We start from the raw sequence: 16,189 nt of genomic DNA, 5'->3' as shown, positions 1-16,189 counted from the left end.
CTTTCACGGCAGCATTGAGGGGCGGAGGCTGTGGTGGGATTGGCTGGAATTGGCGGGAAGCAGCCGCGGCAGAGGCAGCCTCGCCTCACAGAGTTGTGCTGCCCGCACCTCGGCAGGCACATGTAAAACACAGATATGGACCTCCTGTCTGTATGAAAGGGAGGAATGAAGACCTGGGTGAGTGCAGGTGTTTTCAGGGTGATTTTTTTTGTTAATATACATTGGCAATGGAGCCACATCGCTGTTAGAAATCGTTGTTGTTACCACAGTAGCCCCAGAGCAGTGAGTGGGATTATCACCTGCTGGGACACCATCCCAGCCAAAAAAACCCTCTAAATAGGCCAATTTTGGAGAGTGGGGAAGACCTGTCATTATTTTCACTTTTCTGGGGGGAAATTGGGTGTGGTTAAGAGTCAGCACTAAAAGCCACTGCCGAGTCCCAGCCCAGTGCTTCAGCCAACAGCCATCCTTCCAGATCCTTTTGGGTTTTTTTGTCTTACTTTTCATATACTTTTATTATCCTCCAGTACACTTACAATCATCATAAAATATTAGGTTCTGTAGTGTGATGAAGTACGTCCAGATATGAGATGTTGATGCTAAGAATGACCAAAAATGCCTAGAAGAGATTTGGAGACACAGGTGTACATCAAGGTTCTGGCCCCATGCCATGCACACTGGGGAAGAGGACTCAGGTCATTGATTATCAGGTATTTTTGCATGTACCTCTTGCTCAGGGAGTCCCTGAGGCTGTGCAAGTCCATTGTAAGTCAGTGACACTGCATTTTTTGGAGTTTGTGCTTTCAGTTTAGAAAATGTTTCTTTTTTTTGTGAGTCCCTGTAGTTAAATTCACTCCCACTGCACAGTGGAAGTGTGGAGTCATATGTGCTTTCCCCAAACCCTTCTTCATTCCTCACTCAGTGTAAATTAGAAGAATAACAGCTGTGTTAGTGTGGGAAGCTCCTCAGAGAGACACTTGAGCAGACATCATGGGGGTTTCATGTTGGCTTTGCTTGTTGCATGGGGTACCCTGACAGGAATGATACAAGAGTTGTCAGTGTGGCACTTCAAATTTTTTCCAAGGACAGTTTTATTTTCAAGAGGAATCTGATTTTAGGGTTCCCATGTGCTCCAGAGTAATGCACCAAATACTTGTAATGTAACTAAAGATCTAGTGTTTTATTTGCAGATCCTTTTAGCAGCACTATGTTATTTCAATGTTTTTTTAATTTTAAATGGTTGAATCAGTGTGAGTAGATTGAAATGAACCGTTGCCTATCCGCACCAAGTATTCTCATGTGCATTTGTGTGTAACTTTAGGTTCTTAAGACAATGGGCACATTTCCATGCTTTATTTTTTAAATTTAGCACAGATTGATGGGATTTGGACTAAAATGTAAACCCTCAACAGTTTGGCACAGGGAGAAACTCAACTTGGAAAAAAAGAATGGAAAATATGGAAAGCTTATAAATCTTAACTTGGACTTACTTCTGAGTTTGCTATCTAGTGTGTGTAGTTCACTTTCTTCCTACAGAGTTTCAGGCTCAGATATCTTGGTCATATTCTCTTATTCCTTGTAAATTGTGTCTAGAAAGATGACACCTTCTGGGTTTTTCTTCTGTGTAAACAGCTGGAATTTACAATGTAGAAGTATAAAAATGCACCGTTATGATTAGTTAGCAAATAACTAATGTGTGAAAACTGTGTACAAAATAATTTGAGGTTCTAAAAATAAAATTTGAAACTGGAAAAAATTCTTCAGACCCCTGTTAGAATAAGAGTTTTTCCATCATTGAGTGGATGTTGACAACAGACTGAGTCAGGGAAACTTGATTTATTTTCCTTTGGGTGGTTAGATTTTAAACCTGGGACCATAAAATTACAGTACACAGTGGTCCTAGATAAGATCTCTGAGTTATATATGAAGTATGAGACTTGTTGAATTCATTATTCTCCCTTCTGCCTCCAAAAAATGCTGGTGAGTTCTCTTTGATCTGACTGATAAACCATTCCATTTGGAAGAAAAAAAAAACAACCACAAAACAATAATCTTTTTTACTTGAGCTCTTCTGGCTGTCGAATATTTAGGGTTTTTTATGAAATTGTGTTTGACAAATAGCTCTAGTTCTTCAGTTACATTTTCTTTGGGTTGAGAGTACACCTGTGCTATCCTTTGCAGTTGTGTTCATGCATTGCAACCCAGGTGTGTCTGAGGCTGTAGCTGTAAGTACTTTCCCCCCTTTCTTCCTTTTGACAGAGTACACCCAAAACTGCATTTTACTAATGAGGAGAATAAGGGATGAAGGTAAAGCAGCACACACTCCAACATACCAAACTTAGAGATGCATTTTGCTCTTGTAGTGGTAGGGAGACCCGGATGATAATCATTAGGGTGAGGGTGCTGTGCCTTGAGCCTGGGAGAGAACAGCAGTGTGATTGGGCAGACAGGGTGTGTGGGTAGGAATGTATGTCTGGGGATTAAAGCACAAGTTTTGTGTGCATATGCCTATACAAGAGAATATGTGTGAATTTTTGTGTGTTTCTGGGAAAATTGGAAAAATATGAGAAGAGCTGGAAGAAAGAGGGAATATGGTGGAGAGAGTTCATGGAGAAGGAACTTTTGGTCTCCAGTCATGAAATGAAGATGAGTGTGATTATCTATTTCTGAGAAGTCTGAATAGAACTCACTATGAATGTGTTAATAAAATAAATTAGGAGGAGCTGTTTGCTATTTCTATATGAATTTTGCTAAGTGTAGTAGGTATCTTATAAAATGCTTCATTAGGTACCTCACCAGGTATTTTCTCTGCATTTACCTTCGCTGCCAGTACTTAGGTATGTGATTTTAAATCTACATTTCTGAAATTGACTTTTTGCTAGTATTAACCTCAGAAAATCAGTTTGAATGAAGCATCAACACAGCTAGAAGAAAATTGTAATACATTCAAGCAAAATATAGGGAAGGAAACATTAAAGCACATATAGACCTTTTCAGCATTCCAGTAGATATAGTTGTTATCTTCCTCTTGCTGTGTATATGTGTTTGTGGACATGTGTGTAATGTATGTATATGGTAAATGTTAATTTCCAGTACACTACTGTTGTAACATGTTGACCTGCATAATCCAGAGTGTCAGAGAAAGCAGATGTTTCCTCAATCGTGTTGAAAAAATACTTTGTTTTAAATTTTTTCTTTATTGAAATGGCAGTGAAGTTCATTAAAGCTGGTTTGAACAGCAGAACCAATCTGATACCAATTAAGCAAATCATGTTGTTTTATGAACACTTGTATTAGTCAAGAATTTTTTATACAACCAGACAATGTTGTTAGGGACATGATCCAGCAAAAGGCTTCCCTGAAGTGATGGCTGCTCCTTTCCTTGGAGAGATTTCCATTGATCTTAGATCCTCAATACTCATGTTGTAATGATTCTGCATGTGCTTTGATGCATTGCTTACTCTAAAAACTGCATCTTGGCATAAACAACTTGAGAATTCTGGAAGTTCCCAGAATGGAGGTCTTAAATTGTGACTTCCTTTGGGCATGAGTGTTTCCTCACTCTACCTGCAAGGTCTTGGCCTGCACATGAGCTGCTGTGCACTGGAGCTCGCTTTGCATCCATGGTCTCACTGAGATGCTGCCTTGGCAGTGCTGCAAGCACCACGTAAATGGGTCTTTGTGTCAATGTGTGGAAGGGTTAAAGAAGAACAAAACTTACCTGAGTCAGGCTAAACTCTTGCTCTCTTTGTTTTTTCTCTTTCCTTCAGCTCAAGCCAGGTCAAAACAGTTGCAGAGACAGTGACAGTGAAAGTGCCAGTGGGGAATCAAAAGGTTTCCATCGAAGTAGCTCTCGGGAAAGACTCAGTGACGTAAGTAAAACTCCTTCAGCCCAATACTGCCCTGATTAACTCCTGGTGTAGCTTTCTGAGGGGTGTAGGTTTTAACAGGATTTAATCTCTGGGATGGTTTGTTGCTAAAATCCCCTTCCCTTTGGGGTTTGGGAGAGGAAGAGGTAACTTAGGTCTCCTGCCTCAGTTCAGTAAAATTCTTTAAAGTTTGGTACGGTGTCTGGTGTGAAAGCACTGATTCATTTTGACATGGTTGAAGGCCATTTGATGAAGTTAAAATGCCCTGCATAGCTGTGAAGTGAGATGGCCTCTTTTTACCCAAGTGGGGAAGGAAAAAGATTGCATTTCTTTGGGCTAAATACTGTCTTTATGAAAAGTATTTGAGTGTCTGGAGAGACTCAGATAATTTATACATAATGAATTGATGTAACATGGCCAACAATAGTATAAGCTCTGCCTTTATTACTCTACCTAAACTGCTATGGAAGGTCCTGAAATGGCAGCTCTGGGGTGAATGTTTTTCTCCATTGAAGAATGCTGGCCAGTCACTGAATGACATGCATGAGTTACTCCAACATGGGAATGACTACAGAAATCTTTCTGTGGCTGCAATTAGATTATTATTTATTATGTGTACCATCACAATCCTTGAGTGTTTTATTCATGGCTCTGGGTCCTCTGTGCTACACACTTTACAACACAGAATATAAAGACAGCCCTGTCCCAAAAGAGTATCTAAATTGGGGATTTTGTAGGTCAGACCCTTTGCTAGTAAAAGCATGGATAGCTACATTAGTCAGACCAATTTGTATCAGCCAGCAATCTGGCCCTACTTTTAACTAACCCACATTTTGGAAATGAGGATTTTATTGGTGGCATGTCCATGTAGATTTGGATGACAGATACCAGATGGTGTCCTCTGTAGGCCAATCCAATAAAATAGAATTGAGCAGATATTAAAGGAAATACTTTTGTGAAGGATATATTTTGTTGTGTGAATCTAAGCCTGCAGGCACACAGCTAGCACTTCTGCCTGGATTGTGTCTATCACTGGAACAGCCACCTGATTTTATTTTATTTTTCTGTGAAGGTGTGAAATCTGTAGCACTCTCTTTCTGCAACCCTTTGTCACGTTACTGTAGGGGTCCCTTCATCCCCCAGAGCCAACCTTTATGGGTACATTCAGTTGGACACTTCAGAGCCTGCCCTTCGTATCCATCAGGTGAGGTCAATCTTAGGGCTGTAGGGTATCTTTGGAAGAGGAGAGTGAAGCCAGAGGAGATAGTAAGTAAATGCTCTGCATAGGTAGCAGTGAATGGCAGCTGACAGTCAGCCTGTCACTGTTGCCATGCTGCCTTGCTCTGAGCCCTGTAGCAGCTGAGAAGTCACTGCAGTGAACTTCACAATTACCCAGCACCTTCCAGCAAGAAATTTCACTGCTTCTTACAGACATGGTTTTAATTTAGCCTTGTCACTCCCTTGCAGTGTACTGAGTGGAGAGTTCTGAGGCTTATTTGAGCTTCCCAGCAGCTCACAGCATTACAGTGCCAGACCTGGCAGTGAGAGCAGAGTCCTGGTTCCCCTTCCACCAATCAAATACAGTTTTTCTCTGAAGTTTTTACAATCCTTTCCCTTTGTCTTGGCACTACAGCAAATTAAAAGGAAGTGGAGAGCAAATATAACTTCCCTAGTGCTCCCAAGAGAGGACATGGGGATTCACAGGTTGCTCGAAAGGCACATTATGTAAATATATGTGGAAATGTATATTTTAAAATAATTTTACATAATTTATGTTTTGTTTAATAAGTAAGTTGCTTTATGCTTTGATAACTCATTGCAATACAGGCATGTCTCTCTGGTGTGGTGTTCCAGTTCAGCTGAGATCTTAAAAACATGCACAAGACAACTCTCATCTTGCCTGAATATGTGTGGTGGCCTTTCCCAGAGTCTTTCAGTTAGAAAAGTAAATACTGTTCTGCATTTTTCTCTCTCCAAAGACAAACAGCCCTTGTTTTTAAATGACAGGGCTTTACAATGTAGTAGTGGTACTTCCACTTCCAGCTATGGGAGAGCCACCTGGAACTGTCCTCTTATGCACAAAGATGCATCAGGAGCTTAATAAGGTTATTTTAAATATCTTTTCAAGGAGTGAGTTGTCTAATGATATCTACCAATTACCTTCCAGAAAAAAAACCCAAACAAAAAAACCCAAAAAAACCCCAAAATAAAACCCCAAAAAACAGACAGAAAGAGCAAGTTTTCCCTGAAGATCTTCTTCTGAATTTAACACTTTTCTTGGAAGAAATACTCAAGAAGTTGTGTACTCGAAGTAAGATAGAACAAAAATTAAAAATATTGCAGGCAGATTAACCCTCAGGTCAGAAAGCAATTTTTGGACATGAAATATAATGAATCTCCACTGATGTAGCCTGACAGCTTTGTGAGATTAAGCATGGCTACTTCATGGAAATATGTATAATGAATGGAGTGCATATACTCTAGGTGGATGATCAATTTTCAAATCCCTAGTTGTAAGTAAGCTGTTGAAACAGTAATGTTAGCTTCATGGGCTTTAATGTGGAGCCTAAGTGATAGCTTAGTGACAGATGCAGAATGAGGGAGATGGTATAATGAATATCCAGTTGCAAACTGACATGTCAGTGGCTTCATTCCCTCTCCTGTCAGATATCTTTCAACTCTGCATCTTGTACATGTACCTGCAGTCCTTGGGTAATGCAGATTGATGCAAAGTGTGTTTACAAGGGATGACTCCTTTCCAGGCTAATGAGATCCGAGCAGGTGATTTGCAGCGTTTGCGAGAGAGGTGGTCAAAATGAGAAGATGATAATTCTGTGAAAAGACCATGTTAAACAGGAGACTCTTCTCATAATGAGGCTTGAAATAGCATCAGACAGTAGGAAAAGGAATATCCTATGTTCTTGTCAGATGCAGTGCAGTGAGACTTGATTTCCATCAACTTCTTTCTTTGTCCTCATCTCGCACATGTGTACACAAACACACACACCCCTCTGTGAGAACATAATTAGCAGAGAACTTGACCTCTGCTAGAATAGGGATAATGATTGCTCAAATGCTCTATTGCAGGCATTTGACAGTGCCCTAATACATCTCCCTGTTTGTATTTCATAAGCCCATTTCTCTCTGCCTTTCTTCCCTCTGCAGTATTTTGGGAATGACAACTTGTTTTTTCCTTTATGGATAGAGGTAGATCCAGGGGCCTAAAGGAGAAATTGAAGAGCTGCTCCTCCTTTATATATAGGGTGCTGTAGTCAGTTTAATCTCATCAAAATCTTGCCAATAGTAGAATTTATTTTGTTGAGATTTTGCTTGAAGACAAGATGGCAGCTCATTCTCTTTTCCTCAGCTTGGAGTTCAGTCAACTTCTTTTCCTTACCTTTCTGTATGTATTTATTTTTGAGTCTTCTACCTTTGGAATACATGGTACTTTTGAGCCATGTTTTACAAAGCAGCTAGGAGATTTACTTGAGAAAAACATGAGAGTTACAGCTCACCTGGATGGTAAACACACAGAGTATTCAGGGGTTCAGCCACCTCCTTCTAATAAAAAAGGAATCAAAAACCCGACTTCTTTGATGCACATTTCTAAATTCCTCATCTACCAAGGAACTGAAGCTCACATTCAACTATAAAATCATTGCTAGTCCTGTTAAAAATCTGATGTCTGTGAAACAAACCTTACTCATCATTATGCTAGTGTCAGTGCAGTGACAGTGCAAGCCTGCACTGACAGGAGAGGACTGACAAGCTGCTTCGGGCACACTCAGCCCTGCCTGATGCTTTTGGTGTTGGCTCTACAGGCTGTCAGCAGAGTGATGAACAGTAACAGCCTCTCACATGTGGTCATTGGCTGGGAGGCAGCACAGCTCTTCCACTCTTGCTGCACAACAGCAATGTGGACTCCCTGGCCTCTGCTTGCCTTGGCTGAACAAGGAATCACAAGCCAGGAGAAATACTTGGCACCTTTCTGTCTAGAATACTGTTCCAGTTCCTCAGTAGGGAGTAGGACAAGAATCTTTCCATTTGTCCCTTTATTACAGGTCTTGTCTTGGGCTCTCATCAAAGCTGTCGCACTATTTCATGAGTGCTTCTCTTTCTCCAGTGTTTTGTAGCTGTGTGCTGCTCCTGCATTGTGTACTTTGTGCTTAAGAATAGGTCTCAGGGAGGTATCCATGAGGACTATGTCCTGGATTGCCCTGCCCACCCAAGCTGTTACTGCTTGCTGTGGGGAAGGGAGGTGTCTACACCCCCAGCAGTGTAATCTTGGGCACAGCTCGTGATTTTGGCCCCAAAATCGGGTTATTTTCAATACGCTGTCTCACATTCCTCCCACCTGTGGACTGAGCCCAAAGAAAGACAAATTGAGGGCCAGTCTTTTGGTTGTGGGCTCTGAAATATTTAGTACTTTTCCTTCTCTAGAATATCCTTGTTAATCTTGGCTGTATCTGAAGTGGAATAACACCAGCAAACCTCTGTGTGTGTGTGCCAGAAGCTGATCAGTTGCAGTGGCTGCTTCTTTGTGTGTGTGTGTACGTGAGGGTGTGTGTGTGTTTGTGTGTCTAAGGTTGGGTGCTTAAATGCTTTGTTGCATTATGTTAATTCCTCGGCAGTGCAATCAAATTCATGTCGTAATTAAAGCTGTCAGTTGGAAGGCAAGCCAATCACCAAGAAAACACAGCATAACAAATGAAGTGAAATGATTCTGCGTGTAGCTATACAATGCTTCGCCAGGCATGAAATTAAATAAGTAATTTGATGTTGACATCAGAAATTGAAATGATACCCACTGTTCCTTCATTCAGTCAGACCTGCATAAACAATAGCCAGAACAAATATGTACAACACAGTCTTTCTCCCCACCCAGTTCCCCAAGTAATGCACAATATATATGCAAAATGGGTATAACTGTGCCTTCCAAGACCTCAAGGATGTAATTTTCTTTGGTACACAATAAACTAATGCTTACATGAGGGTTACTACATTTTTGCTCCTGGGCCAAAAGTTCTTCCCTTTAAGAAAGGAAGTTTGTGTTTGGTTTTTAAAAAGGGGGGGGGCAGAAGGAAAACAACAAAACCAAAACCCTGTTACAATTTTAAGCAAGTGACTTGTATTTTGCTGATGGGCGCCTGATGCAGGTTTCTGCTGGTGGTTGTGTGAATGTCAAATAGTATATCTAATGTTGAGTTTTGCAAAGGGTTTTGGAAAGTGAAACCATTACCTCTATTATAGGCACACTTTATATAAGAGATCTAGAACCATCCAGTGCAGGATCACGACTCAGCATGGGCTTGTAAAGATGCTGCATACACAGTATCACATTCATCAGTTGGTACCGAGGCTGGGCACTGGGTAGTAGAAGCCTTTCACTATTGGGAGTTATCACAAAAGGTGAGAAGCTGTCTTCTTGCATAGCCCTTGCTTCAGCCTGTGTGCTCTGCCAATACACAGTTCACAACACAGCTGACAGTCATTCATGCATGTGCAATACAGTCTTTCTTACCTCAATTACAAAGAGTTTGCAAACTGTATTATCCATATGCAGCATGCAATGTGTGAAGGGCTATATTTCCATCCAGCAAACTTAAATTCCCTGAATATGCACAGTTGTTTCTTTTCAGTGAAAGTAATTTGACTGCTATGTTTTGACTGTCCTCCCATAGCCATTGCAGCATTGCTTTTGAAGGAATGGAAATATTCAGTGGGAAATACTTTGTTTGCTTATTCTTTTTTTTCTTCCTTTTTATCGTTTTGTTTTGATACTTGATCCTTCTGAAACTTGGAATAAAAAGCAGACAAAAATTAAACACAGATGCAGAATGTGAAGTTTGGAGCTTTCAGCCTGTAAAGTAGGTTTTAAAAATTGTGAGTGGAAGAGTGGGGCTCAGTTGGCATCTGTACACAGCTGAAACAAAAGCAGTTATAATGATTGCATGTGTTCTACTATGTTGGTAGATCTCTAGTTTAAATTAAAATAATTCCGATGGCATGAACGAGAAAGCAGAATGAGTAAAGTGAAAGGCAGTATAAATAATCTTCTTTATCAGGAAAGTAAATGCATGAGATACTAAACTGGAAAATGCTGAAGTGTGATCTCTGCCAGGTGTCAGAGAGCTGCAGTCTACAGGCTGCAGTGGCTCACCAAACTCTGGGATGTGGCTCATAAAAGGGGACTTTCTATCTGGAAGCAGTAGCCTGGCAATGCTTGGGCTGTGGCAGTGTTGTTTCCAGCTGCATGGCCACGGGGATGGAGGGGAGAGCAGAGCAATTGGACTGAGCCTGGGGGCCTCACAGCCACGGAGTTTCAAATCTGCGCTGCCCATTCCTTTGCACCACAGTGTGATGCTGCTGCAGAGGTGCTGTCAGGGACATCATCTTTGGGACCCAGAAGGTCTTGCTGTGGATGATGGTAGCAGAGGGAGCCTGAGGCCTCAGAGCAGCATGAGCGGGGCCAGAAGGACTTTAGGACTGTATTAATTTCTGTCCAGGTCCCCTTGCACACTGATAACCATATCTGTTGACTGCAGATCTCGACCCTGCAGTAGCCACAGCACACAAGACTGATAATTAAGGGGCAAGAACCACGTACTATCCAAATTTCTGTATCAGTTTTGTTTATTCATACATGTCCCAACAGTTTGCTGGTTTTATGATATTGGTACCCTTACGACTACCAGGGTGATTTCTTCCTGCTAAGTCTTTACCTTCTAGTGTCTTAAACCAGAAGGACTTCCCCCATAGATATGTAACCTCAGTAAACATCTTCTTAGTGTTGCTTTGGTGACACACAAATATTCTGATTATTTGCAATGAATTTTGTTAATTTTAAATTTCTTGGCACAATCTAATTATTTCTGCTGTGCCAATTTCAACAGAAAGATACCAGAAGCCACTTGTGGGGTTTATTCTCTTTTATGTCAGTGCTGCACTCCTTGGTCAGAAATTGAGATAATTTGCTGTTAGGGTTCCTTGCAATAGTCACTCAGAACAGGAGAGACAGTGATGGAAATCCTTCCTGTTTCCAGTGCTTTGCCAAGGCTGGTTGGGGCCCCTGTGCAGTTCCTGGTAGTCACTGAGCTGTGTCATTACTGAAATGGAGGTTGTGCTAAGGAACAGAAACAGGAATTGAGCTACAGGAGTTAAAGACTGGTCATCTGGACTACCTGCTGCTCGCTAGAGAATTATCCTCTGCAATTTGCTTCCTTGTCCATTGACTAACTTGGCTTGAAGTGTTTCAGGTGATAAGGCCATAGCGCTGGGAACTGTTCACCCTTTAATGTAACAGCAGTGACCTGGATTAGGACTGAGATGTTTAGGTCTCTCACCATGTCTCTGAGAGAACCTGCTGTGTAATCCTCATTGCTTAGATGAAAAACTAATGAAACAAAACCCTTTATCTCCTTAATTCCTGTGGATGTGGAGGTTGTGATCATGCTCCACTTAAACTGAATTTAGTGATGCATTTTTTAAAGCATTTAAATCTTTTTATTATTTTCCATGGTAATAATATTAGCTTTAATTATTTTTATGGGTTTGAACTTTGAAGTCGGTTTCACGCTGTAGGTATTTGGGTTTTGTTTTTTCTTTTTCAATCCTTGTTTTGTGAAACAGTGTGGACATCCAAATGGGAAATAGTAGTGACTGCATTCTCCAGGAAATGGTGCATTGGCTGAAGCGGTTTCTCTGTGCCCACAAGTTCTTTACATTTCAAACTACTAATTATGTTTACAAAATGTCTCATTTTGGAAAAGCACTGTGTGTGTACTAACCGGGGCCTTTCGGGAATAAATTGGCAAACAGGTCATACGCTGAAAAAGTCATCCAAACCCACCGGGCTTTTTGTTTTGAAGTCAGTCTACGTTTTTTTTTCTTTTCCCCCTCCTGCCTGCCCCTTTGTGGCCACAAAGCTGAGTAGCTGGAGTCCAGAGCATTGAATGTCAGCATGTCAGGGAGGCTGGTTGATGAGTGTCTGTTTAGTCTCAGTGCAGGGCGAAATGCCATCATTAATTCATTACCCAGCTGCCTGTCAAATAAATTGGCAATTACGTCCACCGCAGAAGCTTGGAATTCAGTAAATAGCACGTTACCATCTCAGAGTCGTTGAGAGATGTAAAGGGAAAAATTAAGCAACATGGTGTTTGTTTCAGTAGCAGATGACAAGGGGCAGCACATTGGTGCTGTGATGTAGTGATGAAAAGCTTGGAAAGGACTGGTAATGAGCTGTGTGGATTGGAACGTGTTAAAAACCATCACTGACTTTCCACTTTGTCTTTGTGTTTTATTGCAGAGCTCAGCTCCATCCAGCTTGGGAACAGGCTACTTTGTAAGTGTGTCTCAACTTTAACACATGTGCCTCTGAATATATAGCATTATTCCTGAAACAAAAGTGCCTTATTATATGGAAACAAACATAAATAACCAATTTCATTTTGCCCAATAGGTTAACTTCTCTTTTTCTATTTCTTCCTCCACAAATGCATTATAAGTAATATTTCTGACATGGTGGTCCATGTTTTCCTGAACTAATCAGGTGTCATATTAATTACTACATACATTCCAACAGGATTTAATTTACACAATTATAGTAAGTAAAATGAGCCGTGGTCTTACCAGCTCTCTAATTGGAGATGGGTAGGATCTTGATTTTGCCTTGTACAAATTCCCATTGATTCATGGACTTTGAAGAGCCCAGTAGGGCAGTCCTGTCTCCTCTGTGGCGCAGTCCACAGAACTTGACAGTCATTTCTACCTGTTGGTTAAAAGTCCTGTGTCTCACAGCTGATACTGGAAAATGCAGCTGTAATTGTATCTGTGCTAGATTTACATTTTATGTCATGGGAAGAGGATCAGGCCCCACCTGGCTTTATAAATGATCAGTCTTTTTTTTGTTGTTATTTATTTGCATGCCCCTTAATTGATTTAACAGTCTATAATCATACCTTTCTGTCTATTCCCATGTTCCTCAGTGTATATTTTACTTGCATGGATAAGTTGGGGAGTAAAAAATGTTTTCCAGAGAATCAAATGCACTGTTTATTTTCCTCCAAAATCTGCATTCAAATTGCTTATGCCCTGTTTCTCTTTTAACTTACACTATGTTCTGCAACCCTGTTTTTTCTGCCTTTATAATATCTGTAGGAGAAATAGAGCATTATCTATGTCCAAAAACAGGTGGGTAAAATGCAGTGAGATATTTTCTACAGCTTTGCTCTATATAGCTAATAGTGTAATGACAGCCTGCTTCTGTCTTGCCCTCAAACTTGGGGAACATTATCTAGTATTCAATTACATGATGGAAAAAAACTTTATTGCTGTCTTGTCAGATTCCCAGAGAATAGTTTTTGTCCATTAGTACATGGTGAAATTTAGTCTTTTTTCATAGAAGTTTGTGATCCTGTAAGAAAGTTATGGGATTAAACTGTGTTCACGTGACCTCACATGTGAAGTGTAAAACGCAAGCACAAAAATTGCTTGATACCTGGAGAAATGCTGTGTTCTGCTGGCTTTACACTGACTTCTGCACAAACTGGATGTCCATGCTTCTGTCAGTGCTAAAGACATTATCAATTGAAAAATTGTTGTGGTATTTTTTCTAATGATACCAAAGCCCAAAATAGTGTAAAGGTTCTGGTTTTTCTGTCCTTCCCCTGCTTTGCGTTGTGTGTTTTTAAGAGGGAACAAATGAAGGGAAAAATAATATCCAATGGCTCAATGTTTTTTGTGTTAAGACTAAAACTTGAATGTCTCTGCATAGTTCAGAGCAAACTGCTTTCCTCTGTCTGGGCACTTAAAATTCAAATCATGTGAACATATAGAGACATGCTCTGGCATGGGGCAAATATAGTATGGGATGGAAGGCTTTAATGTACATAAATAAGCCTTGTTCTCCTCATAGCGGGAGCTGAATATGTATGGTTTGAGAACAATGTTCAGCTTCATCTTTAGGAAGCAGAGGTAGCAGAAGAAAAGCCATCTGCTCTTCCTTGCACCATACTGTCTGTGGGTTGGTCCAGTAAAGTGAAATCTGGAAGGTGTCAACATCCCCTGTGCTCTTGCAAAAAGCTTGAAAGCTTCCAGTTCTCCCAAGTTAGGGATTTAGTGACGAGAAGATGCTTAACATCTTCTAGGGCCAATGTATTGGCACTTTAGATAATACTATTTTGATCTGTGTAGGTGGAGGAGACATCCCTTGTTAGGTCCATTAATATGATAAATGTAACTGCACTGTTTCTTATGTGTAGCCACCGAAATAAGATTTCTTAAACTTTCTTTTTCTTTCTTTGCTAATAGCCAATAGAAAACTTCCTTCAGTTTCTATCTTATAGTAATTTTTACACTTACAGTCTTGGGTGAAACGTGGAGCGTTTTCCCCTCCCTTTTCCCTTTGGAAAATGTTTTTTAGGATTATGTTGGTTATTGTTTTAAAAACGCCCATACTCTTATTAACTTACATGGAGCAAATAAAACCCAGATGTATTTGCGGTTCCAGACAATGAGAAAAATGCTCCAGAATGATCCAATTAGCATGTGTTTCTGATAAATGTAATTATTATTTTATCAAAGTGCAAAGGAATACTCTCTTGACTTCTTTTTTCCAAAGCTTTTAACCAGAAAAGACTTTGTTTTTGTGTTCAGTGTCAAAACAAGGGTCTTTGATCTCAAATAGAACTACAGTTTTTAGATTAATAGGTAATAATAAAGCTTTTGCCTGTGGAAATTACTGTCACTCTATGTTGTACTTTGGTCTATGAAATATTGTACAATGTAGCACACTAAAGGAAACACAGGCAGCCAGGTAAGTTACCACGGACTATTGGTGGATTCACTGTCCAAGCAGTTCTACTACAGAAAGCAGAAACACAGATGGAAGCAAGTTTTATTCAGAAATGAATGAACACTGAGGTATGGATTAAGTGGCATGAATTTGCTGTTTAAATCTAAGTATGAATGGGCTATGTGTTTGGGCTATGCTACCTAGCATGTGTGTCATGGAGATAATACTTGACAGACGTGGAATCTCCTTGAAGAACTAAGCTTGGGGCAGGCACTGGGGTTTGATGGGTGGAAGGTCATGTGTCTGCAATGTTTGTGGATGCTGTGTGTGCTACAGCAAAGAATAATTACTTTTGAGTCCTTGCATTCTAAGGAGAGCCTCCTGAGGTCACTGAGTGTTTAAGGAAATTTTTATAAACCTGGCACTTGCCAGTGAGACAAAATCATTCTTCTAATATCTCTGTGGTAGTTTCATCACAGTAATTCATTATGAACTTCTAGTAGTAGTGGAGAAGGCTGGAATCTTGCCTACTTTTATACTATGACTAAGTAAATTTCTGAATGGCCAAGTTAGAGACTGGATTCTTAAATTCTTGTTGCTTCTACATCATGTTTGTACTGCTGGCTTTGATAGCCCACCTGTGCTGTGAAAGCCACAGAGAGACTTGGGAATCAAGTGATTCAACCAGCTCCTACCTAACCAGGATGATCAGAACTGCCAACAATTAAGCACTTTCTAATTAGGTGCTTTTAGCAAAGCAGGACAAATGTGTATGACCACTTAATGACAGTTAATGATGCAAAGTTTTTGAGGTGTTCTCAGTCCCTCAATTTATTTTTATTTCAGTTAGGAACAACTTACCTACTTTCTCAAATGCTGCTATGTGCAGTGGATTTGGTTGAAAAGCCATTTTCACTGTTGCTGGAATCCATTTCTTATGTCTTGGCACTCCTTGTCAGAGTGGACACTTTCCTGTCCTTTTTACGTAGCCAGAAAAGAAGAGACAGGTAAAAATCATTCTTAATCTCCTATAAGCCTTTTGTACTGGTATGACTTTACTGTTTTCTGTGGGGACAAGGCAGTCTATGATTGTTGCATGTAAAAAAAGATACGGAAATGCTATTAATATTGGTGGACTTTATGAAATCATAACTAAATACTTCCTTGAAAGTCTCCTAGTTGACTTCCATATTTTTTGAATTGCAAATTGTCCTTGTCTCTCTTCAAAGATAGATGATAAGGTAGATCATATCTCCTCGAGAAGTCAGATCAGATAATGGGAAAGTAGTCAGAATTTTAGGAAAAGAACCACCTTTTTAGCATTAAAAGGAAAGTTATTTGAATTATGTGAATTTTTAATGTGGTTTATCTGCCTATGATTTTAGGAGGTTGAGAGAGATGTTTTAGAATGTAATTGGAGTGCGAGAAATAGTAAAAGCTTTTTCTTTTACATCAATACAAACAATAGCTGCTAGTTTTCTTTGTGCATCTCCCACTCGGCCAAATTCACATTAGAGGATACAGGTGG

The 16,189-nt window shown here is 40.2% G+C and overlaps 1 protein-coding gene across 1 annotated transcript in view; it reads left to right on the top strand.

Moving 5' to 3' along the window:
• AUTS2 (autism susceptibility candidate 2) overlaps positions 1-16,189 on the top strand; it is a 565,263-nt gene that overhangs the window by 131,182 nt on the left and 417,892 nt on the right. The window contains exons 3-4 of the mRNA XM_009999154.1: positions 3,771-3,872; positions 12,175-12,210. Of these exons, the coding sequence (XP_009997456.1) occupies positions 3,771-3,872; positions 12,175-12,210 (138 nt within the window). The remainder of the gene's footprint in view (positions 1-3,770; positions 3,873-12,174; positions 12,211-16,189) is intronic.

The sequence above is a fragment of the Chaetura pelagica genome, unplaced genomic scaffold, assembly GCF_000747805.2.
Source record: "Chaetura pelagica isolate M959 unplaced genomic scaffold, ChaPel_1.0 scaffold230, whole genome shotgun sequence".
Lineage (NCBI taxonomy): Eukaryota > Metazoa > Chordata > Aves > Apodiformes > Apodidae > Chaetura > Chaetura pelagica.
The sequence above is the reverse complement of the archived record's forward strand: the minus strand, read 5'-3'. Positions and strand labels throughout refer to the sequence as shown.